The 26,496-nt window shown below is 33.0% G+C and overlaps 1 protein-coding gene across 1 annotated transcript in view; it reads left to right on the top strand.

Moving 5' to 3' along the window:
* LOC118191726 (KH domain-containing protein akap-1-like) overlaps positions 1–26,496 on the top strand; it is a 113,068-nt gene that overhangs the window by 80,901 nt on the left and 5,671 nt on the right. The window contains exons 3-8 of the mRNA XM_035362560.2: positions 10,109–10,328; positions 14,865–14,995; positions 19,672–19,849; positions 20,010–20,175; positions 21,219–21,286; positions 24,197–24,333. Coding sequence (XP_035218451.1) covers positions 10,109–10,328; positions 14,865–14,995; positions 19,672–19,849; positions 20,010–20,175; positions 21,219–21,286; positions 24,197–24,333 — 900 coding nt within the window. The remainder of the gene's footprint in view (positions 1–10,108; positions 10,329–14,864; positions 14,996–19,671; positions 19,850–20,009; positions 20,176–21,218; positions 21,287–24,196; positions 24,334–26,496) is intronic.

Here is a 26,496-nt window from a genome sequence, read left to right as displayed (position 1 = left end):
TATTTACATTGGAATTTGCCGTTAGATAATTTTGAATCATCAGCGACGAGAATTTTTCTTGATCTTTCAATTTTCGTAAAATGCTCACCTTTGTCTGACTTTCTTAATCTAGTTTTCAGACATCTAAGGAAGCCGTCATTAACAGCGATACCTGCTGAGTGTTCCCGGAGTGCTCCAGTGGTAACTGAAAATTTATTTGGTTATAATGCCTATGCTACGTGGTAGAATAATTTATTTACATTGGAACTTGCCGTTAGATGATTTTGAACCATTAGCGACAAGAATTTTTCTTGATCTTTCAATTTTCGTAAAATGCTCACAGTATTATGAAATATTTTTGGTAAAATTCTTGTTATCCCCCACTGCCCAACATGAAATTTGATCTATCTACTTTTAAAACTTACGTACTGCACCTTTTAGAATAATCAAAATAAGTGAAACAGCTTTTTTTTGATAAATGTGTCAGAAAAGTACAGTGCCTATATGTGTGTGAGCGCTAATTCAACTGCAGAAATATTCATAGGGATACCCCGATAGTGTCTCTACATAGAGGGGTCCAAATTGTTATGAAGGTTACCACTTACAAGGTAGAAAACTGATGTTACGGATGCGGTCATTTTTATGCTGGAGCACCATTACGAAGATTTGTGGCTTTTCGAAAAGTGGTAAAAATGCTGCACTTTTATAACAGCACTGGTTTAAAGGTGTCCTGTGGGAAGTTTATTCTGGCTGAACAAACATCGGAGTGGTAGATTTAAAACTACATTTTAACAGATTTACCACTGACCCAAGTAATTTTAATAGTCTTTAGATGCGGTTCCTGAGGCATAACCAGGTGGATCACAGTTTTCGTTCCCCGCTTCCCCGTATATGTAACGTTACTACTCAGTTTCTTGTTCTTGTATTTTACCCATAATAAATAACCTTATTTAACTATGTAACATTGAAAGAAGACAACCATTCATGGCAAACCCCTTTTATGAAAGCAACCGCTTATAGACTTCCTGATTGACCTTGGACATATAGTCGTAATTTGCTGAGCGACGTTGCCCAAACTAATTGTAAACTTTTTAATAACTTGAGGATCAATCAGTCGCAGAACATGTCTAGAAATATTTTGAATTTTATATACGCGACTAGACACCAAATCTACTTCGTGCTGACGCTTGCTAAAGAGATAAGGTGTCCATTTTTGAAAAAGTGTCATTTTGATTCTTTTATTGTATCAGAAGATATAATAAATATCAGATCAATAATAATAAGCTACAATAAAATAAAAATTTTGTTTAATCAGAAATATTTAATAAAATTGCTTTCAGTTAGACGTTTTGAGCAAAGTATTACTTTCTGTAAGGCACTTAATGGTCTTCACTACAGTGGCTCACTATAGCTTCTTCGTTATAGCTGCTTTCACTGTCGGATGATCCAGTTCCTCATTCGTAATTTCTCGGTCTTCATTTCCCTGTTAATTTATTGACTTCTTTCCAGATCTGAAAAGGGTCCACCAGTGCCCGAGCGGTAAAGTCCCTGAAGGCTGGTAGTTGAACTTCGTGTTCGATTCCAAGTGTATGGGTTGGCTACATCTGCGCTTTGTTTTTTCGGTTGTGTAACGTGAATACGAACCAGTTTCACGTAGATAATTCTTGCTTGCTTCGTCATAACCAGACCCTAAAAATCATTCGTCACCAATTGGTTTCTCAAACCAAGCTATTATTCATTCAAGTTTTTCCAGTCGGGAAATTCTTGAAACTTGGTCAACCTTTGCCGAAGTACCCTCTAAAGCTTTGCCACTGGACCGATTCTTTCCCCCATTCTCCTGTATTGTTATTATGTTTTTGTCATTTATAGCTGGTTCTGTTGCAAGCGATGGAATACGGGCATGTTACTTGCGATATGTAAAATTTTAGTTTTCTGAAAATAATGTCAAAATTTTCGTCCATTTGCTGCTGTATTGTCTTCGAACTTGATCAGTCAGCCTGCGGGCAGCATCAGCCACTGCTGCCAGATGCATCACGTTACTATGGTGTACTATGATTCTAAACTAATGAGTGGACTGTATAGCAAAAGAACTAACTAATTTATTTACAGTAATTAACTACATTCAGATCTAATGCATGCTTTGGCATGTTGCTTAGCCGAATCTAGATGGCCAAGTGGGAGTTTCTCTCCTTATCCAATAGGTGGCTCTGTATTCTAACTTAACATATGGCAATGCTAATTTTTTTAAGTAAAATTTCAAATAATTACTTAAATTAACTTCAAAGGGATTTTATTTTCGTTTATAAAACGCAAGAACTAAAACTGTTTGTATTAATTAAAATAGAATTAGATTTCATGAGAACAAATTTCGTTGTTAAAATTTGCCTGTTTTACTATCTGCTATAAATTTAGAACCATTTTCTTCTTCTGCGTTAAGATCCTGGTTAGATCCGTTTTAGAAAAGAAGGAATCTCAAAACATAGTATGTTGCTGATATTAGCCAGCGTTTGTCGCGTCGTGAATCGCCGCTTTGAAACCTGTTTTATGAATGGACTACGCTTTTTCGAAAAGAGATAGTGTTCGATTCTTCTTCATGCATGACGAGAATGATATTTTCTGTCTGAACGACGTGGTAGAAGACTCGTGGAAAACAGAGCGCGCTAAATTAGAGTAAAATTGTTGAACATCCGCAAATAATCTTTCACGCAACGGTTGTCGTAACCATTAAAACAAATACAAAACCGGGTTTTTTTCTCAGGCTGTTATCGACAGTTATGGAACCCATATGATGCGACTTGTTGAAACAAAGTTTTCGTTGTACTCTGGAGAATCTATGTTGCCATCCTTGTTATGGTTTTTCTGCCACCATTGGGTTTTTGTTTATAGTTTGTCTTTCTCCTTCCCCCCCAATTCTTTGCTTCATTAAACTTTAAAATTTTCTTATTAAAAATCTCTTAACAGTATTTTGTCCCGAAGAAAGTGTGCATTGATTAATTTTTTTTTTTTTTCTTTCACCGGTTTGTATGTGGTCTGTGAAAATGAATGTCGAAGTGAGTTCTTGAATTAAGAGTATCAGTGGAAAATTTATGGAAGCAGTTTTAGTGTTTTATAAGTTTTAGCGTCTGATTATAAACGTGCTTAATTTTGTAATTTTGATCTTTGCAAGTATGTAGTGTTTCTCCAAAAATTCATTGAGCAATAGTAATAAAATTTATTTGAATTTGATGGAATTGCATAATCTCATCTTTATAATTTTATTGGAAAAATGAGTAAAATTAAGAAAAATTGTTACAAATTTTAAACCAATGTAAATAAGTTTAGTGAAATTATATGTGAAGTTTTTTTTGGGGGGGGGGTGTTTAATGTAACATGAAAATCTAAAGATGAAAGAAATACTTTTCGGGAAAAGTAAGAATACAGGGGCAACTCTATTTAGCATTCAGCAAATGGCTGTCTCCCTAAATTGGCGAGATAGTTTGGTGACTAATTTTGTTCGATAAACTTCACGACTATTTGGCGATATTTTGGTCCATTCCATAAATCACTGTTTGTTGGTATTGTGATTGAATAAATGTGATTAATCTAGGTTAGTAACTGTAATCGTATCCGCCCCTAATACATCTTCCAGTAATTTTGAGAAAGGGAGTTTATTAGAGATTTCTCGGCGGCTTGGGGGAAATCTATCTAACACCTGAAAACCATTGTTCAGTTCAGCGTTAGTTCGGAGTACTGAGATATCTTCGTGTTAACTTGTGTGCTCTGTGTGCTCTGTAGATGCGTTTTGCATTGCCTTGTGTTTAACGTTCTTGGTGGTTTGAAGTATAACTACTAATTGTACTCTGTGATACTGTGACGAGCTGTACAAGTATTTTTGTGGGAAGTTACAGAACTGTGAAGTATTTCTTTCGGTAAAATAAATTTTATCAAGCTGTTAATCAGTTCTGTGTGCATTCAGTCTATTATGCAACAGTATTGTTCAACAAAAGTATGGATAAAAATTTATATGAAATTTATAATTTGGTATTAATTATAGTTTTATTATATCTATTCAAATAAGTGCTGAACTAACAACTGAGGGCAGGTGTACCCAGTTATTGTATAGTTTTCACCCAACCGCCGAGATATTTCTTGTAGTATTTTCTGGTTCTCGAAGTTACTGGAAGACATATGAGGGCCAGCGACTGTTACAGCTAATATAGTGACCAATTACATTTATTCAGTTGTAATACCTATTCGGAGATACAGGCACCAAACCGAAATGTCCGAATAGTCTCCAAAACCGTTGCCAGCTTGGCGTTATCTCGCCAATTTACCGAGTTGGCCATTTACTCGGTGTTAAATAGACTGCTCCTATATTCTTATTTTTCCTTCTGAGAATCCTCTGTCTAGATTTTCATGCTATATTACACAGAAAAATTAACAATTTCACTAAAATTATCTATGTACAAAATTCGTATCAATATTGTTTCCTGTCCTGCGTATTTCACAATACCGTCGAAGACGTACTTTTCGCCCTGGGGTTCTGCCCGCGCTAATGAGCATTTAACTTCCTTAAAGGAAAGCTGATAGGAATATTAAATAATATGCAAATTGCCTCGGCTTTTTTGACCGCGTTATAGCAGACGGTCAGTGTCACTGCACCTCTTAGTGGCTGATACCGAAATTGAAAAGAAAGCACAGGGCGAGAAAAGTTAGATGCCGTAGACATTTAATCCTTGATCTACTGAGCGGACTTCAGAAGAAAAAGAAGGGAGGGATTTTTTCCACACTTTTGACCCGTATCTCTACGGGGTGGAGGGGATTTGCAATTAAGGAACGTCATGCTTTTTCGTCTGCTTGAAGTGTTGCATATTCGTACTTGGCTAGTCCTGATACAAATAAAAAATTGGGACGAATTTCACACTTGATATGGAATTTTGCGGTTTCTTGAAATTGTCTACCGTAAAATGTAAAGCGTTGAATTTGAAGAGAAACTTAACATGCTTTTTAAAATGTTTTACCATCGTATTATAACTGATGCTTCTTATAACAACCATCTATTATAACGAAAATTTCATTATAATGACAGTGCAGAAATTTTACAGTATAAAACTGGGGGGGGGAAACTACGATTTTTATAGATTGAATAAAATTGTCGATTTTGGAGATGATTAGAGGTAGTTGCCATCTCTGAAGATGCAAAACATTTTGGGATTTCGATAAAATTTTGGTGTAGTGTTTATTCGAAATTGACGCCAGTTTAAGATTGTTTAATTTTAAACTCGACATTAGTGTAGTTGTATTCTAAACTGAAAACATTGTTCATTTTAACGTTCGTTTTTCCTTTCGATACGAAGATTCGTTATAACGAGATTCAACGAATTAATCATAATTCAAACGAAAATAATCCTGTACCCTATTTAATTGTTGTCCTTGCAACAGTTAGCATAATATATTGAATAAAACACCTGCGAAATATGTTCCCCCCGTCCTCTTTCGTGCTTGCGTAAATTTATTTGCTTTTTCAAGAAACAAAGAACTATGTGCGATGTGATTAATGGGATTCTTTTGACCATCCCATCATGTTTTGTAAATTTAACCAGTTAACTGTAGCGCCCTCGTTTAAGAGTGCGCACCGTTTTGTGTCCGTAGAATCGAGCCATGACGAGTATATTCGTCAATCACAGAGTAAGTTGCCCTGGTGTAAGATATTGGATGAAAAAGATGGGTTTATTTTATAAAAATTGCAAATTTTATTACTAATATTTACTTATTTGGTTAACATAAGCATATATTACATACATATTAAGCTAAAAACGCAATAAATTAAATATTATACATATAAAAGCAAGAATTTAAATTCCTGCTGTGGAGTGATATTCAGCGAAACAGGGTATTATACACAATGGGACTTTGCAAATCGAACACCAGTAACGCGATTCCTTCCTGATCTTACGTTTGTAGCAATGCGAACACCTTCGCGTAGGGTTTTTTTTTCGATGTTCTGGTATATAATTCGGAACATGATTCCCGCCTAATTGGCTTATATTAGGTCTTAAATGGCCGAGTTTGTGTCGATTTCTTTCTTTCGATAGGATACGTCGCAAAAGCGTTTTCAATAAATTTGAGCAAAAAGTTGATACGCGATAAGGTCTATTATTTTTTAATATAATGTGAATGCATTCAGACACATAATGTCTAAGAAATGGAGAAATATGTTTTTGTAGTACTTTTTGAGTCGTTTTTTTGCTGTGGAGTACGCTATGATAATTCCATCGCTCATATCCACTCAAGCCATTTTTTTTATAATCAGTCACTAGCTCCGGTTTCTTTGTTATTATTTTTCTTTTCTCTCTTTCTATTACGTTGTCATTGTGTACAGTACTTACTAAATAAACCTTCCTCTTATTTTTCCATTTCATTAACATGATATACGCATGACGAGTATACTCGTACTGTTTAAAAACGAGCTTTTTTCATGTGTTCTCTCACTGATAAACAACGCGTTATCGACTGAAAATTATTTACAAGCTGAAAGAGCTTGGGATTTACATGTAGATAGTGGCTCTGCTGCACCTGTCGAGTAAACGGACCACACTGCGTCTGCTGAAGGGCTAGCCTTTCTGAAATTTATTTCATCAATGTAAGATTGTGTATGTAAATTTCGCTTGATCGTTAGTGCGCTGATTATTTTGTATACGTACCAGAATGTCGTGTAGTGCATCTGAATTCAAATATTTATGTGAAAGAAAAGTAGTTGTACAACTTAACAGGGATATTTAAAGCTTCTTGGGGATGTTACCTCTTTTATTTATTTCTCCTCTGTTTCCCCCCTCCCCCCCATTCTTTCTACCTGGGGTCGATGTAATATTTGGCAGCGGATCTTCTTGGCCTGCAACCTTTTCGTCACGATTTTCCAGAACGAGAAGTTAGAAGTATTACATCACGTAAACCCTCTTCTTCCCTTCGCTTTTTCTGTTGAAGTATTTTATTTTCTTTTTCTTTTAATTTATGTTGTTGAATGAGTAATCCATTTCTATTTTTATTTGACATCTTTCGTTAAAACATATGTGAAAAAATAAGCGTTCGGCAGCATTTTTTGCTCCCAGTGAATGGCAGCGTGATCGCTAAAACTCTTCGATGTGATTGATCTCCTGTGGAATGCCACTTGTATCCGGCATCGATAGTATCGGGATTGCCGATGTATAGAAAATCGATTTATTATATGTAGTTTAAAGTGTTCTATCGTATAATGGCTTTTTTCTCTGAATATGCCCTGCTGGCTGTGATTTCCACAGGTTGAATCATAAAATTGATTTCCTTTACTGTGTGATAATGGTATCATAAAGAAACGTTATGAAAATTTTGAAAGTGCGTGAGAGGCATGGAAATAAAAAATTCACCTAGTTTTAAAAATTGAAAATAAATGATAACTGAAAAGCCCCCCCCCTTTAAAATATGTCCCCAAAACATTGCATTTTAGGAGATTTTTTTTTTAAAGAAGTGCATGTAAGTTGCCCCAATGAACTTGATAAATTGGAAATAGTCAGTGAGAAGGTTAACACAGCATTCTTGACTATAAGGTGAATATGTTTTAAGTAGAGTATTTTTAAGAGAGGAAAGATGATATTGTTGAGGTATGAATTATTTAAATTCTAGATGAATGGGAGCAGTTATAATTTTTAGCCATTGTCCATCGAATAATACATTCACTGTAAAATGCAGTATGGTTATCACTTTCTTTATGACAACCTCCTTAAGTAGGATCCAATTTATAGAAGTGGAAGCCTGGGACAAAACCATATTTCAGAGATCTTCCTCCCTATAGGTTTTGCAGTGTTCTAGAGTGTCATTGATGCTGATTATTTCATATAAAATATGTTTCACTGATGTAAATTGTTATTACATCTGAAGTATTTCATAAATAATTGTGTAATTCAATATTTTTCATTCAGTTGTTTAAACAAAGTACCTATCTCTTTTTTTAATTTTGTTTTCATAGTTTCAGTTTAATATGCGTTGTTCAAATATAAACTTACATCCTTTAAAACAGGATCCTGTTTTTCTCTGAAATTAATTTAAAAAAAGGGGGTGGCTAAAGAATTTTTATTGGCTTTGCTGTAAATCTTAAATAAGGTAATAAATAATTATAAAGATATGACCAAATTACTGCAGTTATTTATCATTTTAGTAGATTTAATAAAAGATAGATTTAATAAAAGATAGATTTAATAAAGATAATTTCTTTTGATTGGCCATTCTCTCATATTTATATCCTTACCATCACACAAATTAATCTTGGAATTAATTGTTTAAAAAATTATGTCATCTCTTAATTCAGCAATATGTGAATGTTAAAGTTTTAAGCCTTAATTTTTTTTTTTTTTTTTTTTCCTGTAATGTATTTCTGAGTAATTTTATGGGCTTAGAATCTGATTTTTGAAGAAAGATATGACAAATTTAAGTATGAATCATTCATGTTAATTCTGCTTCTAATTTTATAACTGTAAAACCTAGACTTGAAAAATGCACAATATTTTTGTCTTGAACACTGTAGAAGGATTTGGAGGCCACTTTCAAAATGGAGGTCTAGGGCACATGCCCCATTTACCCTCATGGCAAAACTCCAACAAGGCTGCTTTCCTCCTCTCTGATCTGAGTAAATTCTTAAGGAAGACACTTTATTACTTAATACAGTAATTTTTTGTATTTATTAGACATTATCAAGACAGGATTTGTCCACAGTAAACTATGATGCAATTTTCCTCATTCAGTCATGTTTTGCAAAACATTATCCAGCAGCTGTTGAGACATTTATCCCACTCTTTTGTCAGTGTATGATGAAGATGTGCTTGTTCCTTGCAGGGTATTTTTGACCAGCAAAATTACCTCTTTAGACCATCTGAAACCTTTCTCAATGAGGTTTAAAAAATAGATCTAAAGAAGGTGCTGACTGTATAAAGCACTGAACATTCTTGCTGTCTAGATAATCCTGAACAGCAAGTGTTCAGTGACGTAGTGCATTATTGTCCATGAAAACAGAAAGCACCCGGAAAAGGTGAGCATGAGACTGTAGAACTTCATCAATGTATCGCTGGCCAGCATAGTCCTAGTTGCAACCACCTGCAGGGGCGTATGTGATGGTGGCTTCTAATATTGAATTTTGGATATCGGTGTCTTTCCATGGTGTTTTCTGGATGATAAGCAGGACCACACTAACACCAGAATTGTTAACATCTGCAGCCCAATGACTGACTGAATCTGTTATCATCTGAGAACGGTATACAAGCCCAGTCTGGTTCATTTCAATTGCAATCCTCAGGACACCATTGCAAGGTGTCATGAGCATTGCAATTGACAATAACTGGTGCTGGCTGTTCATTAGAACACACACAGTATATCTTTGGACATAGAGTCCTTCTTCACCCATAAATGTATGACAACAGTTTTTCAGGAGATCTACTATTGGCAGCAAGAAATTCATTCAACACCTTCTGAACTGTGATGCAGCAGTTTCTTTTTGCCATTAGAGTAACATACCTGTTTCCTGAAGGAGTTGTACATTTAACATGACCTCCCCCTACACATTTCAATTCTTTTAAGTGCTTTTCAGAGCCATGAAACAATACTGTGGGTGATGTTGAACTCCCTAACAACATCAGTTATTTTTTGCCTTCGTCGATCTTGACAGTGAACCCATGCATAAAATCATCTAAGTGACGTTGGAAAGATATAGCAAAATGTTCACAGTTGTCAGCTGTAGCTTTTACGCAAAACTTTCACTTGGTGTAATAACTGCCCACATGCATCAAATCCTTTAAATTTTTTATCAGCTGTCACATGATGAACAGGTGTGGAAATAAAACTTTTCACATGCATACCTCTTCTTGCTGTATCCTGCACTTATTCCAAATTTTCCAATTTTCTTTTCATTTTACGGTTGCAGTGGGTGATAGTGTTGCCTATCAGCAGTTATCCAATGTATATCCGAAAATGAACGAATTCTTCATTTCATGTCCCAAAACAAATGAATTTATTTCATTTTTCCTTTGTTATTTTATCCATTTGTCATTTTGTGAAGAAAATCTTTTTCCTTGTATGTATTTCATAGACATGTTCTCTGTGCTGATAATTTTAAATTATTTTTTAGGGTTCAAATGACAGTGGCAAAGGTGGGAGTGAGTTCCAATTTGTTCTTGAGCCTCAGCAAATTTATGTGGTATATGAATTTGAAATATTGCAAGAGTTATGTGGGCTGCTAATAGGAAGAAATGGAAGACATGTTAATTATATAAAGGAAGAGACTAATGCAAATATTTTGATTAAACGCCATCCATACTTTTCTGAAAAGAAAGTATGTTCTGTTACAGGTAAGAACATCTTTTTAAAATACCAGACTTGTTTGAGCAAATTTCAGTATACAATTATTTCTAGATAGACTTTTGTTTATTTGGCGTATTTTTCTTTATTAATACTACCTTTATTTATAACTTTGTTGTACATGTGCTTTGTATGTTTTCTGAGTTGCAGATAAATTTGTTATTTTATGTGTAAATTTATCTTAGTTGTTACCTAAGCATCACTAATTACTGTAAATGTACTTTTCACATTATATGCTTATTGTAGTGCATTCTTGATCATGCTAGTGTGATGATTATATTTGTATTATTTTCATATTATGGAAGATAGAATTGTAAAATATTATCAGCATTTTAAATAAGAAATTCAAATTACTGCAGATAATAATTTAGTTTGATTAAATGAAATGCATTTGTTATTATCCTTTTTGTATATGTGTGGTGCATATGTGTGTGTATATTTCATGTACAAGTACAAAGAAAGATCTCCTGTGCTGGACCTTCTGTGGGAAAGCATAGTTTTTAATGCTGTTCTTAAATTTTTTTTTTTATAATGGCTGATAGAGCATTGTGTAGAAAAGACCTCCATTTCTTGTCTAAAGTAACTGGCCTTTGGAAACTGCATTAAAACATTGCATGATAATAATGAAATTCTATGAGAATATTATATTCGTTTCTAAAAATGTTAGCCTTCAACTTCTATTTGTATAAGAAGATAAAAGACACAATTAGAGGTACTACATTTTGTAGTACAGTCAAAAGTCGTTAATACGGACTCGTCCGGACTTCGGCGATTCCGGATTATTGATTTTTCCGGATTATAGATCATCAGTTTAAATCTGGTAAGATGGCATGCAGAAATTATAAAATTAAAAATATGAAACCGTAATTTATGAAATAAAGAACAATTATGATCTAAAGGATATCAAAATTTACAAAAAGAAAAAGCTTATTATTTATTTGTTTACTTTATTAAACATTTCTTTCGATGTAAGTTGTTTAAGTTGCTTCAATTCATGTGATAATACTTTCTCTTTAATTCTATTAAACAGACATAATTTCTTGTTTAGTTACAAAGTTCCACTGTTGAAGTCCTATAATTGCTGTGTTGAGAATACCGACTAATTTGTCAATCGAAATTTTTTCGTTTTCAATAACCTCTGGGTCACTTTCTTCACTATCGGAAGCGAATTATAATGACGTGGAACTTGATTTTAATCATATCAAAGACGGAGTACATCGAGATGAAATACTACTTTTAATAAGGAATTAGAAGCCAAATAAAATAAAAACATCTGCTCTGAAGATAAGGATAGTGCTGACAGATCAACTTCCAATTCATTGCACGCTGCGTCGTGTAGTTGATAAACAGATTTCGGATTTCAAAACATACTTTCGCTTTGTAGATAATCACTTTGTAGATTATAGATCAATCCGGATTATGGGTGTCCGAATTAACGACTTTTGACTGTACTAATCCTTAAACACTGTTACCTGCAAGTTACTTTATTCAGTAGTGGGTGTTTTTGTGGTTTTCCTCATGTATAATGTGTATACGAGTGAGTTTCCCTTAGGAAGTCCTTTACAAAGGCAGCTCTCCCATTAGGCAGATAGCCCTTGAGGCTTTTCCATAATCACATACACACATACTTTATTCAGTAGTTCATTATGTAACCTTCACTGACCAATATTCTTTATTCAGTTATTCATTATATAATTATAATATTCTAAAGCTAAACTCAGTGGCACAATAGCCCTTAGGCCTTATGGCCTTCAGTGCCATGATGTCTGCTTTCTTGACTGTGGGCCCTGGGGTGCATGAACATATGCCCTGGACAAGTGGTTAGCTTGTCGCAGGACCCCTGACGTTTACTCCCCAAGCAAACTCATTTTATGTACTCACTCAAGGGATGAAAGGCTGAGTCAACCTTGCCCAGCCCAGGGATCAAACGCTGACCTGCAGTGCTACTGTGCGACGCGTTAGCGGACTTCAATTATAATATTCACTGTCCATAATTTCAAATTACTTTTTCCTATACATTCTACTTTTTAATTGCACATAAATGATTTTATTAAATTTTATTCAATTTTATAAATGTTTCTATATTTATTGTAACCATATTTAATACCATAAACATTTAACATTTCTATATTAATACTCAAAAACACAATTTTTATATTTTTTGTAGCAATATTCAATATTATTTGAGTATTCATTTTTCCAAATTTATTTAGTCTTATCATAATTCAAAAGTTTTAACAATAATCAAGAATTATTAATACATTAAATTTTACTAATCTTCTGGAACTGAAATATTTGAAAAAAAATATTTTAATTTCTGTCAAATTTATCCAACATAAATAGTGAAATTTAAATTTCTAATGATGTAAAATTTTAATTTGATATTTTCATAAAAACAGCATTACACATTCAAATTTATAATTCAGTAGGAAAAAATAATTAGCAATTTTCTGATTACTTAAAACATTTCTAGCTGCATTAATTAATGAATAAATTGCTTATTCCATAGTAATGGAAGATTTTCAGTGTATATAACAAGCAAAAATATAAAATTAAATTAACCTACAAAGTCAATGAATTCCAAACTATTAAATGAAATTATGAAAATGATTACATATTTTTAAGCAATTTATATATTCAACGGAATCAGATTCAAATTTATAGAAATGTAAGTATTTTTTCCATTATGTACATGCTACCACCTGTGAAAGAAACTTTAGCATTATATGTTATGTCCATATTAGAATGATTGTTAAATATTCATAAAATAAGATATAGCATTATACAGATTAACATTAGAATTTATTTATGCAAGTTGCTTGTGCACATAAGAAAATGTTACAGCATTTCCAAAAACAGCAGGAGCTTTGAACAGCATACCTCCAACCATCAAGTCAAGAGTGTCGGAGCCATGTCCACCACCTCCCTTTCTTTGTCTTAACCCAAGACGCGCCTTTTTGAAATGAAGTCCAGTAATCGATACAAAACCAAACATAAACAAAGACTCGGTGATAGTGCCATCTGGGACTAAACCATTTGTGGTGTAGGTTTTAATTCAACATATTTAATTGTGTTTTTATTACTTTTTGACAATTTAAAAACCTACTGCATAGCATCAGTTTTGTATTATAGAAAAAAAGTGTAATTTTGTTGACTTGAAGATCACAGTATTGAGTTTTTTTTTTTTTATGAGGAACTGTATCATGAAAAGTGCAAGTGCAAGTGAGAAAACATCCCACTGGCAGCTGAAAAAGTGCATTCTAGTAAACATCAAGGTTGATCTTTGAAACACTGGAATGCTGAATTTTGAAAGCACTGGATTATCAGATCTTTAATGTATTTAATCACAGATGATGATAATGGATCTTTTTTTGCATTTCTTTTTTTTTTTTTATCTGATGGTATATGAGGACACTTGAACTCATCGTATTATTTAGGACAGCTGTTAATTCAGTTCCATAGATAAATTTTCTATTGAGGCGTGAAGCATAAAAATATTTATTTGACAAAAAGGCTCATCAAACAGTCCTGCATTCTTTTCTGATAAAATGTAATCATTTAGACGTTGATGCATAAAAATAGTAGTTCTCATCTAGGCTAAAACATTTTTTTTTATTTTTGACGCATGGAACTACAAATAACTTGCCGCAAAAAATGAATCTGTTCTTGAGGAATTACATTGGTACCTTATAGATTTTTTAAGATATATTTGAAAACAGACTGAGCGGCATATGTTAATATGTTGATAGTAATGAAAGGCAAAGAAGTATTCAGAGTGACAGCATGAGAAATAATTCACCCTGAGAAATAATATATGTGTCTAAGATGGAAATTTGGTACAGAATGATTTAGTGTCAGTTGATGTTTGTTCCTGTAGATTAAGTTTTGGTACCCAAATTTGAGATCATTTTGTCTGAAATATTATTTAAATATCTACGTTATGCGTATTACATAAGAATCATATGATAAATTTCAGAATTTTGAAATGATACTATTTAGAGTGATTTATTGTAAGCAGTTAATTAGTTTTTAGGATGAAAAAGGAAAATACAGAAACTAAAAAGAAGTGGGACTATAACAAATTAAATTGTCCTTAGCATATAATTTTATCTTTCATATACACAGTATGGATCTTTTAAAAGAGGCCTTGTGAGGCATGTGGGAAAAGAATGAGCGATTAAGTAAATATAGTGCAGTGTGTCAACAGTAATCTAGTAATGGTGCTGGAATCGTTCGCCAGTGACCTTGAAGGCATGTATTGTGCCATGTTAGTAACATGTGAAAGCTGTGTAAAAGATTAAATTGAACTTCAGACTGACATTGGAATCTGTAGTATAGATGAATTTGACTAAAATATGAGAATTTTTCTGTAAAAATGTTTCATGTGTATAGTTTAAAGCATTAAAAGTATTGATGTCTTCCCTTAATTCTTAAACTTATGAAGGTGAAACCTTAAAGCATATTTAAGCTTTTGCTCCCCTTTCTCATAGAAAATATTTTAAAATTTTCTTATATTCTTTCCTTAGGTACCCAAGATGAAATCGATGCTGCATTAAAACTTATTCGTAAACGCTTTCCTGTTGAGCTGTATCCCTCTGTTACTTTAGCTCAAATAAATGTTATGCCATTTGAATTTCAGTTACCTCAAGGTTGGAAGGTAAGTGCTTTTAGTTATTTTATTCAAGTCAAATTATTCACAGTGATTATAACAGATTTTGTATTCATGATTTATTTATTGTTTTTTCTGTGGTAAAGTTCATTTTCTTGTACATTGTTTATAAACTTTTGTTTTTTAAAAATTTCGTTAATTTATTTTGTTCAACAATAAAATAACTAAAAATTTATTATAGGTCTGTATTATAACATTTAGGTTTAAGGATATTTGTATAATAAAAGAAGAATGATGGTGAAATGTGCATAGATTTTCTGATTTTCGGCAACATTTGCAAATTACCAGAGATAGGTTGGCTCATCGAGTACTTAAGAAACTTACCATATATTATTGTTGCTTCTGTGATACTTTCTAAATTCTAGCGGAGGATTAATCTTGTGCTATTTTAACAAGACTTCAGTAATTTAAATTTTAAAAATCTTCTGTTTATGGTGCAAAAACCAAGATGTGCACAAGCATGCCAAAGATAGTAATCTTGAACCACGAAGAGCACTCTAAACATTGTAAACTGAAAATATTTTGATTCGGAGATATTTTCCATGTAAGATTTTGACAGTGTATCTCAGGTGAATTTTATAATTTTGGCAATAGTTAAGTGATGAGAAATATACCATTAAATCCCTAATAGTTAAGTGATGAGAAATATACCATTAAATCCCTTCAGGAAAAGGAATTTTTCATAATAATAAGACTTTGCTCAATTAACCATAATTACGTTTTCAAGTATGAATGTATCACTAGTGTTGTCATTATATCATAGGATGCATTTTTCACCAGTGGTATCATCTGGCAGTAATTCCTGCCACTTTATCAGGAAAGTATAGGAATTAAAATTTTTTATTGTGACTTGATATAAAAATAATGCGTTTAATGCAAATATAAAATAATTCATGTTTTTTTTTATGAATAAGTGTGCAGAAAATTAATTTAAAACAACAAAACCAGGTGATTAACCCATTGAGAACCAGCATGCACAGAATGAAGTGCAAGTCAGGAGACCGAACCCTGCAAAATGTAACGTCACCTCCGGCCCACGGATTTTCAGCACTCAAGCGCAATTTTACAAAAATAATGACCCCACGTTTTGAAGTTACTTAATATACTAATTCTTATTATATATTAATATAAAGAATATCACATTAATAGAAATAAATCGAACATGTGAAATGTTAAATTATAACTATGCACATGAAAACAAATACTGAATTGTGTTCTAATTGGGAGATCTAATTGGGTATTTTTAGGCATCTGTATAGTTTTTATATCACTTTTTGTCTGTCTTTTGTTAATCTTCCTCACTGCTTTCCAACTATTTTTGTCAAGCTATTTTTATTATTTTAAGGCTTGCATCATCTCACTGTAGTTGAAATAAGATTTTGTGTTGTCATTGATCTCTTCAGTATACAAGTGTTCATCGATTTTTAAATATTCTTGTATTTGAGTACTGTCACTGATTTTGACAAGTTGAAACAATTCATTTTCATCAGTAGTATTTTCACTGAGGGCACTCGGAATTTCAAAGCATGCTTTCTTAAAACAGTGCCAAACACAACTTTGTGATATCGATTTAGCAGCTTTTGTTATCCACTGAATGGCATTCAATACATTGAAACGTTTTGCAAGCTGATCACAGTTTCTGCAAGCAGTTTGACAAAGAAAATGCCGTAAAAACAGTTTTCTGTAATGAAACTTGGAGCTTCTAATTATACCTTGTTAACCTTGACCTTGGTCCAAAGGCTATAATACTGATGCTGCATTAGGTGGGAAAACAGTAATTTCACTGATTTCAGCTTGTTCATAATATTTGGTGGATGGGCTGGAAAATTGTCAAGAAATAGCTGGATCTTCCTATTTTTTTAGACAGTATTTTATCAAGAGCAATCAACCATTCTAACATTATGCTTTGCTTCATTCATGATTTTTTTATGGTATGCCATTGGGCTGATAAAGATTTTGGACTGATGTGTGTGAAGCACTTGGTTTTTTTTTGGTTTTCACAATTACAAGTAGTTGTTCAAACTCTCCTTCAATGTTACAACAAAGTAACACAGTGAGATGTTCCTCGGAGTTTATGACCAGAGTTTCCTGCTTTGAAGCATAGAGTTTTATTCGACAAAATGTGATAAAATAATCCAGTTTCATCTTTAGTAGATGTTCTTAGCCTCTTATCCTTTACAAATTTCATTTAGCTTTTTTATCCAGTCTGTTACATGTACTAACTTTTCTTCATTACAAATAGTCTTAAAAATAATGTCATGTTTTTGCTTAAATTTGTCTAACCAATCATTTCATTCTTTGAAGTTCTATAGTCACAGACTTTCCACAACTTCTATTGGCTTTTCTTGCAATAACACTCCACTTACAGGAATATTGTTTGCTCTTACAGAACAAAACCAGCTGAACACTAATGTATCAATTTCTATGCTTCTGTTTTTCTAAATTTTACAGTCTTGGAATAGTCATTTGAATTAGTAATTCATAGTAATTTTCTTTTTTATCCGTTAGCAGATGACTTACTTGGTTTTTACTTATTCCAAATTTTAGCTCTAAATCTCTCAAACTGAGTTTTTCAGTTTCTGTTATATGAATTAATTCAACTTTTTTGTTTGAATGTTAATCTTTTCCTCTTTGAAGCTGTGATAAATAACACACAAGTACAAAACTGCACGTCTTTGTCTTCCTAGTGGCGCAGGAACTAAGAATGATAGAAGTTTTTACTCTACCACATTCTGAGATTCATGTTCCTTGGCTGGTGGCCTAGTCATCTCACCATATTTTCTTTCCCATTGGTCCTCTTATGGATTGCCTTACAATTTGCTGACACTGTTTTCTTCTCCCTACTGAGAACTGTAGAAAGAATAACTGGATTTTTAATTCAGTGAATGTGAAGTATTTTTTTTTTTTTTTTTTTTTGATTGCACAAATCAAAATTTTGATTGTTCCTTTGTCACAAAACTATCTTTCACTGAGTGTAAATCTGCCTATGAAACCGCAAAAGATTACTAACAAAGAGTATTTCTATTTTTATTCATTTCTCTACTTCTATCTTATTTTTGAAACTGATTTTTAATGTCCCTTGGTAAAAGGTAAATACATTACATTCCCTATTTAATGGGACTGGGACCAACAGAATTGCCTCTTAATTAGGAGATGTCCCTTGCAGGAGGTACTACTGTATTACATAAAAATTTTTGGAGGAGCAAACTTGAAGAGCACGGAAAACATAGGAATAAAATTAAGCTAACTTTTGTGTAGTCGGATGACATGATTTAAAGTGTGGTGGAAGGCAAACTGATGAAGGTTTATGGTAAACCGTAGTACTGAAGTTGGATGTGTTACGTGTGACCAGAATGTCGAGAAAAGAAAGAGAATTTTAAGTCTCAAGTTCCAAAAGTGAACTGAATAACAGGATCAGTAGAATTCATTGTTGAAATAACTTTATTTAAATCATCTTTATTACCTTCAAACAGGGTAAAAGTATCGTCTACAATAGCGGAACCATACCGGGAAGTTTAAAGTTTCAAATAATTTTGATTCATAATAATGCATGTAGATATCAGCCAAGATGGGACTGAGGAGGCTTCCCATTACTAATCCCTCAGTTTGCTTGTAATATTTATTTTGGAAAACAAAATGTGTTTGTGTCAAAGAGTTGAGGGAGAGAAATTAGCTCATCGATTTCGATGCAAGAGAAATGGAATTCACGAAGTCTGGTTTCTAGACATCTTAATGCACCCTCCACTGGAACATTGGTGAATAATGATTTTACATCAAAAGAAACCATGAAAAAACATCTTCAATTGGAGAACTGGATTTTTTAGAGGCAGTTCACATTCAAAAACATTTTCTGTTCTAGTTACCGATCCTAATTCCAATCCATCTTTGCCTTTGGCCTTTAAAGAAATTATGTTTTAGTTCTGGTTTCATCAACATATGGTGCCACTAGCTTATTTTCTATCCAGGCTTTCTTGTCTTATCTAATCATTACATCCTATCTCGTTTATTTGCGCTTTTGCAGCTGAGGATGGTGGTTCGGTAAAACCATTGAAACGAGTCCTGTGAAAATTTGAAAATATAACGCCGATTTTTGTTGTTTGATTTCTGATTTAGTATGTTTAATATATATTTCTCTGGGAAAAAAAAATCAAAAAGGAAATTGCTTTTGTGTCCTTTTTAAATTTTTATTTATTCTTTAAGAAAAGTTTTATAAAGGGCCAAATTCTAGTAGATTTTTTTTTTATTTACAACTTCAAACACTCACAACACCAGACCCTTAAATCCTTATTTTAGTTTTCTGTATTACACACATTTACTATATTAAAAAGTCTCCTTTCAGTTTCTTATTGTTTATAGCTGGGAAAATAAAGCGAAGGATAATTGACGTTGGAAGAAAATACCAGATAATTTCTCTTTCTTTGTTGTTTTTTCTAATTTTTCTATTGTTGTAATTATTATTAGGCGTACCACTTTTGAGTTAAATTCTCTTAAAATTACTATGCAACAAATGCTGTTAAATTCATGTAAATGATCACTGTAAATGCTTTTTATAATGAATGAATGTTGGCATTTTGCTTCCTGTTAAATTTTGTGAAAAATTAGTAGTTTGTGATGAGATATTTGTGTGGGAAAGTTGTATAAAATTTAAATATTTTTTTTTCCAGCTTAGTCTTCCTGAAGGTGGTTCATTTGAAGCAATGCTTTGTGCAACTGTAAATGCTGGGCACTTCTTCCTTCAGCAACCTACTCATCCTACTTTCCATTCTCTACTAGCTATGACACAACAGATGACTGCTTTTTATTCAGAGACAAATACGCCAACCCTTAGTTACCTTGCAAAAGGTTTGTTTTTATACTCTCTTTTTTGCTGAGAATTAAACTAAATATAGGAATTTAAATTATGTTGGATGCATTTATTTTCTTAGCAAAATGTTATTTATCATTTATATTTCATTATTTGTTATTTATAAAATGCTATTTATTATTTATATTTCAATTACAGGTTATGTATGTGTAGCTAGACTTAGTGACTGCTCTGTACCAGGTCTAGATGGTTGGTACAGAGCAGAAATTGATGAGGTTTTCGAAGATACGGGTGAATGCAGACTGAAGTTTTTAGACTATGGAGGATATGCAATCGTTCCTCGTACTGTCTTACGACAGATCAGGTAATATCTTGTTATTTGTATTTTGTTTTTTCTATATATCCTTTTCAAGTTTTATTTTATTGTAAATTTGTTTGGAGATAATTATTTTAACATGAAAGTTTCGTACCTAAATTATGTGTATGCAACTTGAACAAATTTGAATGTAACTTGTTCATTAAGTTCATCATCCCAAAAGCGACTTCATAATCATTATACAGTACATGAAAATGGAATAGGAATAGATTAGAGAAAAGGTTACCAGTAAGTAGAGTGGACTCTATCTGAGTGACCTATCGAATAAGTTTTGATGGTATATGTGATTATAATATTTAGATATTTTTATTAATTTTGTTCCTCAGTATAATTTAAACTGCTCTCAGTATTTTAGGCCACTGTAGTTTGGTGACTACTGCATTTATTAATTTTCATTTCCAATTATATTTCAGAATATCACACTGAGTGTCTCAAAATTGATCTCATGAATTATTAGAAAACAGGCAAGCTTCCTATTTGGATAACTGCAGATCTTTTTTATGTAAAAAGTTAGATTGACACAACATATAAAAATATTTGATTTCTGTTTAAGAAAATAATAGTATTTTTATTTTCAGATTCATTCTTTAGAAAAGGTTAAGATTTCATCTCAGTATTTGCAACAATCTTTTAATGAACTCCCATCTGTTGAGTTAGCACAAGAATATCATGAATTTCTACAATGTTGATAAAAATGGAGACCAGAATTTATACACATATTAGCATTATTTTCATTTAGTTAGTTCAAAATTACAAATTCTGTGTTACCAGTTTTGTAAGATCCCTCCTTGATTTGTTGAATTTTCGTATCGGCAAACTTTCAACACAACTTGTAACAAATATTTTCAGTAAACTTTCTTGTATTGATTGAGGAAAATGTTTGGTATCAGGACCTATGCAGATATTTAACAGTGATGGAGTATTTTGTATAAATTTTAAAATTAAACTTTTATCTAGCAAAAATAATATGAGCAATCTTAATGTATATCATGTAAACTATTTTTGTAATAAATTTTTCTTTTATCTTTCAGAATTGATTTCATGCAGGTGCCATTTCAAGCTACAGAGTGTTATTTAGGAAGTGTAACTTTCCTTGATGGTAATTTTTTATTTTTTTTAATATTTTTTAAAAGATTTTTAAAAGTCAGCTATCAAAAAAATGTTCTGTGCAATCGGAAAAAATAACTGCCCCAAAATGTGTAAAACGTTTTTAGTTCAAACAGGAAAGCTACCGAGTGCATATGTAACTTTTATCTCACCTCGCTACATGCTGAGTTGAAGTACTTGCATGTAAAGCAATTTACTTGCTTTACACATGAGTTGAAATATGATACACTTTCAGTTTTCCGTACTAAGTAGGGGGAAGACCAGATAATTGGGTTGATTTTTCTATAAGCAGAATGCATATATACGGTAATGCAAGAGATGAGGAGAAAAAGTAATCGTTCTTATTGCCTTATCACTGGGTTTTTTTTTAATCACTTGCTCTTCTGCAGCTGAAGAAGGTTCTGTTTTTAAACCTTCGAAACAAGTCTTACAAATTTATAAATATTACACTGATTATTATTGCTTAAACTCCTCCAATAACCATTATTTGGAATGTAATTTTTATTCAAATTTGATTAGCTCTAAACAGTTGACTTCCTTTCTCTCATTCTAAATCACTGGTTTATCAATTATCTCATCACTGGCTTTTCTTTGCCATTTGCATTTCTGGAGTTGAGGTTCTAAATTTAAATGTTCAAAAATAGTCCTGCAAGTTTATTAATATTATGTTGATTGTTGTTGCTTTAATTCTTTCAATAATCGTTTTTTGGATTGTTGCTTTAATTCTTTCAATAATCATTACCAGAATAAGGATTCTTTCAATAATCATTATTTTGGTTAATTTTAAACTCAAACATATCAGTGTGATCTATATATATCTGCATGATGATAAAGCTGAGCTGATTTTCACATAATCCATGTAAATGTTTTTAACTGTGATATTTTTGTTAGAAAAATTCTCATAAGTTTAAAATCAGATGCAAATTTTTCAGGAAATGAACTGAAGTTTTTCTCATATGTCATTAGTGTTAAAAATTATACTGAAATTCTTTGTTATGAAAGTTGATATGTTGAAATTCATGCTTAACAACTTGAAACACATAAGTAATGAAGTTAAAAATGCTTTGAGTTATTGTATAAAGGAAAGAGTAATTGCTCTGATGTTCTCCTATATCTCTTTGATCTAACTTTATTTTAATTTTTAAATTTAAAATGATGGGCATTACAGAATTTTTAATAAATCCTGTAAAACTGTGATTATGAAAAAGTAATGGAATTTGTTAAATGCATAAATAAATAAGAGCAAAACATGCTACCACGTGAGAAATACTGTGATGCTTAATCTGGAAGTTTTTCAAGAGAATTTCATTTTAACCAATACTATGTTATACAGTCAAAAGTCGTTAATTTGGACACCCATAATCCGGAATGATCTATAATCCGGACCTCAAAGCTACAAACTTTCTGCGCATGCGTCACATTCACGCATGCACACAGGCGTTTACGAGAGCGCGTAAGACCTTTACGCCCAGGAATATGCTTGTGCGCATGCACGTTTAATGTGTAACGGACGGTATAAGCTAAGCTAAAATTATAATTTAGTTAATGTTGCAGATTGTGTTGTTCCTTAATCTTCGAATTGGATCCGGCTTATTATTTTTTGCACACTGTTAGAGCAATTTTATAAAAGTAAGCATGAACTTTCGATTATGTTAAATAGAATTTCCGATATATATTTATTAATATGTAAAGGATCCACAAAGCTAAAGTATGTTTCGAAATCCGAAATTTCACGCTGCGGCACGCAAGTTGATCTGCCAGCACTATGCTTATCTTCAGGGCAGATGTTTTTATTTTATTTGGCTTATAATTCCTTACTAAGTGTAGTATTTCATCTCGATGTACTCCGTCTTTGATATGATTTAAATCAAGTTCCTCGTCATTATAATTCGCTTCTGATAGTGAAGAAAGTGACCCAGAGGTTATTGAAAACAAAAACATTTGATTGACAAATTAGTCGGTATTCTCAACACAGCAATTATAGGACTTGAACAGCGGAACTTTGTAACTAAACAAGAAATTATGTCTGTTTAATAGAATTAAAGAGAAAGTATTATCACATGAAACGAAACAACTTACATTGAAAGAAATGTTTAATAAAGTAAAATATTAAGTTTTTTCTTTTTGTAAATTTTGATACCCTTTAGATCATAATTGTTCTTTATTTCATAAACTACGGTTTCATATTTTTAATTTTGTAATTTCTGCATGCCATCTTACCAGATTTAAACTGATGATCCATAATCTGGAATCGCCGAAGTCCCGACGAGTCCGGATTAACGACTTTTGACTGTATCAACAAAGGAAAATTTTCTGTATCCCATGAGACAATTAAAGCTTTTGAAGAAGAATTTGTGTTTTCAGTGGGAAAATTAAGTGGAAAGTACATTGAAATATCATATGATTTTTCCGTCGAAAATGCAAATAGGATAAAGAAAAAGTTGGCTAAAGAACAGGAAATTTTTCTTTTAATAAAGCCAGAATTTCATTTAAAGCACTTTTTGGTAGCATTATTAATTTAACTGTGCATGTGAAGAACATAATGGCAGAGTTAGTATAGGAATTCAATTTGCAGAAATTCTCACTTTTGGTGGTTTTTAAAGTAGTGTATTTATTTAGTTTTTTTTTTTTTTTAAGTTAAGAGCATAAAATTATTTTTAAAGTAATTCCACTGTGGGCATTATCTTTAAATACTAACAAGCCCAAATAAAATCTTCCCCATCCCCTTCCTGCTGCAGGAGTCCAAGATTACTTCAAAATCTATGCCAGAGGTTTCTTTTTTGCCTAATATTAAATTACATTTGTGTTCCTATTAAAAAAGAGAGGGGGGGGGGAAAAACTACTAAATGAAGCTAAATTTAGTTTCAGTTGGATCATAAATATTTTTAAAATTACTTTTTAGGTGAAAATGGTTGGTCTCCAGAGGTAACAGCTGCATTTGAGGAACTGGCGCAAGGACAGATTGTTCAAGGTTACATTGTTGGCTATGCAGAGAATAGAGTCCCATATGTGCATTTATACAAAATCACAGGAGCTACTGTAAGTAATACTTCATTTTATTCCTGAGCATATGCATTCTTAATCTCAGGGAAATGTTTATTTCATGTTAAATAAGTAGTGTTTTGCACATAATTTATCAAAAGAGCTGTTATTTGTATCTCTTTCATGATCTTATCTCGCTGAATAGTCGAAAAGATGCCTAGTGTGTAATTTTCTCTAAAATGCATTTGTGTAGGTTATTAACATGATATGTGTTTATCATACAAAATTAAATTTTTTGTACTGTAGCTACCATTTTCTTACTTGCTTCTGATGGAGTGGGGCGAAGGCTGCTTTCAGCATTATTACCTATTAGACGAAGCAAACCTAGAGAATTGAGATTTATTAGCTGGAACTTGATAAAAGCAGATTGGATTAAATTCAGCATTTGGCAGATTATGTGATGACTGATTCTTTTAGATCGGGTAATACTATCAGGATTACTGGAAATTTTACAGAAATCATCATTGTATGTGCAGAAAAATGTGTTCCCAGAGGGCATGTGAACAGTTTTCCCCCATTTTAGAGTGATGGAAAGAAAAATGAGTTGAGATTGGCATAGAATGGAATCTAGTGAGTTGAGATTGGCATAGAATGGAATCTAGTGAGTTGAGATTGGCATAGAATGGAATCTAGTGAGTTGAGATTAGCATAGAGTGGAAGCTAGTCTGAGTGCATTGAGCTTTGTAAAAGATGAGCCATCTTAAAATCGGCTATTGAAGCAAAATTTTCCCCTTTGCAAACTTTTGTAAAGGGCTTGGATTATCATAAAAATGTCTTTAAGATAATATTGTTTTCTCTCTGAGATCAGTGATCAGGCAGAGAAAAGAAGTAAAGCCTTTTTTCTGGAAAATGGTCTCATTACTTCAGAGAAATTGCAAGAGCTTTTAATACGAGGGCTATCCAGAAAGTAGATTACGTTTTGGAATAAAAAAATAAACAAAGTATAGGAAACAAATTTTATTATATACAGATGAAAGCCACACTCAAATACTACTTTTCTACATAGTCACCATACAAATTAAGGCATTTATCGTAGCGATGTACGAGCTTGGAAATTCCTTCGTCGAAAAATTCGGCCGCCTGCGCCTTCAACCACTTCGTTACCTCTTATTGCAGCTGTGCGTCGTCATCAAAACGCTGCATAGCCAGCCACTTCTTCATTGCTGGGAATAGGTGGAAGTCGCTCGGTGCCAGGTCGGGACTGTACGGCGGATGAGGAAACAACTCCCACTTAAAAGATTCAAGAACTTTACGAGTGACATTTGCCGTGTGGGGCCGGGCGTTGTCGTGAATCAACAAGATCTTAGAGCTCAACATTCCTCTGCGCTTGTTTTGAATTGCTCTTCTGAGTTTTTGGAGAGTTTGGCAATACCTTTGAGAGTTTATTGTAGTGCCTCTTTCCAGGAAGTCCACCAAAATTACACCTTTTCTGTCCCAAAAAACAGTCGCCATCATCTTCCTTGCCGACATTGTTTGCATGCATTTCTTGGGTTTTTGGGGAGAACTTGTGTGCCCCCACTGCATTGATTGCAATTTCGTTTCACAGTTCACATGTTTCACCCATGTTTCGTCACCAGTAACGATGCGACCGAGTAAAGAGTCACCATCCTTATGGTAAGCGTCCAAAAAGTTCAACGCTGCAGCCATTCGCTGATTTTTGTGGTCCTCTGTCAAGATTTTTGGAATCCATCTTGCACAAAACTTGTGGTAACCAAGCTTTTCGCTGATGATTTCGTGCAACAAACTTCGCGAAATTTGTGGAAAACTCAAAGAAAGTTCCGTTATTGTGAAATTTCGATTTTCACGGACTTTAGCATCGACTTTTTCGAGAAGTTCGGCGGTCACTATGCTGGGTCTCCCACTTCGATCTTCGTCGTGAACATTGGTTCGGCCATTTTGAAATCTTATGACCCACTGACGCACTCCACCTTCAGTGATAATGTTGTCCCCATACACTTCACGAAGCTGCCGATAGATTTCTATCGGTTTACAGTTTTTTGCAGTCAGAAACCTTATTACTGAGCGCACCTCGCAGCTCGCGGGATTTTCAATTAACGCAGACATTTCAAACCGTCACAGTATCTGAACGGAGCACAGCACGAACCGCTCACTAGCACGGCTAGATGCAGACTGAGCTGCGCAACGCTCTGACTCCAAGAT

The sequence above is a fragment of the Stegodyphus dumicola genome, chromosome 5 (assembly GCF_044657685.1).
Source record: "Stegodyphus dumicola isolate Sdum_Otavi_A_Nest chromosome 5, ASM4465768v1".
NCBI classification, from domain to species: Eukaryota; Metazoa; Arthropoda; class Arachnida; order Araneae; family Eresidae; genus Stegodyphus; species Stegodyphus dumicola.
This window is presented reverse-complemented; position numbering and strand designations above follow the sequence as displayed.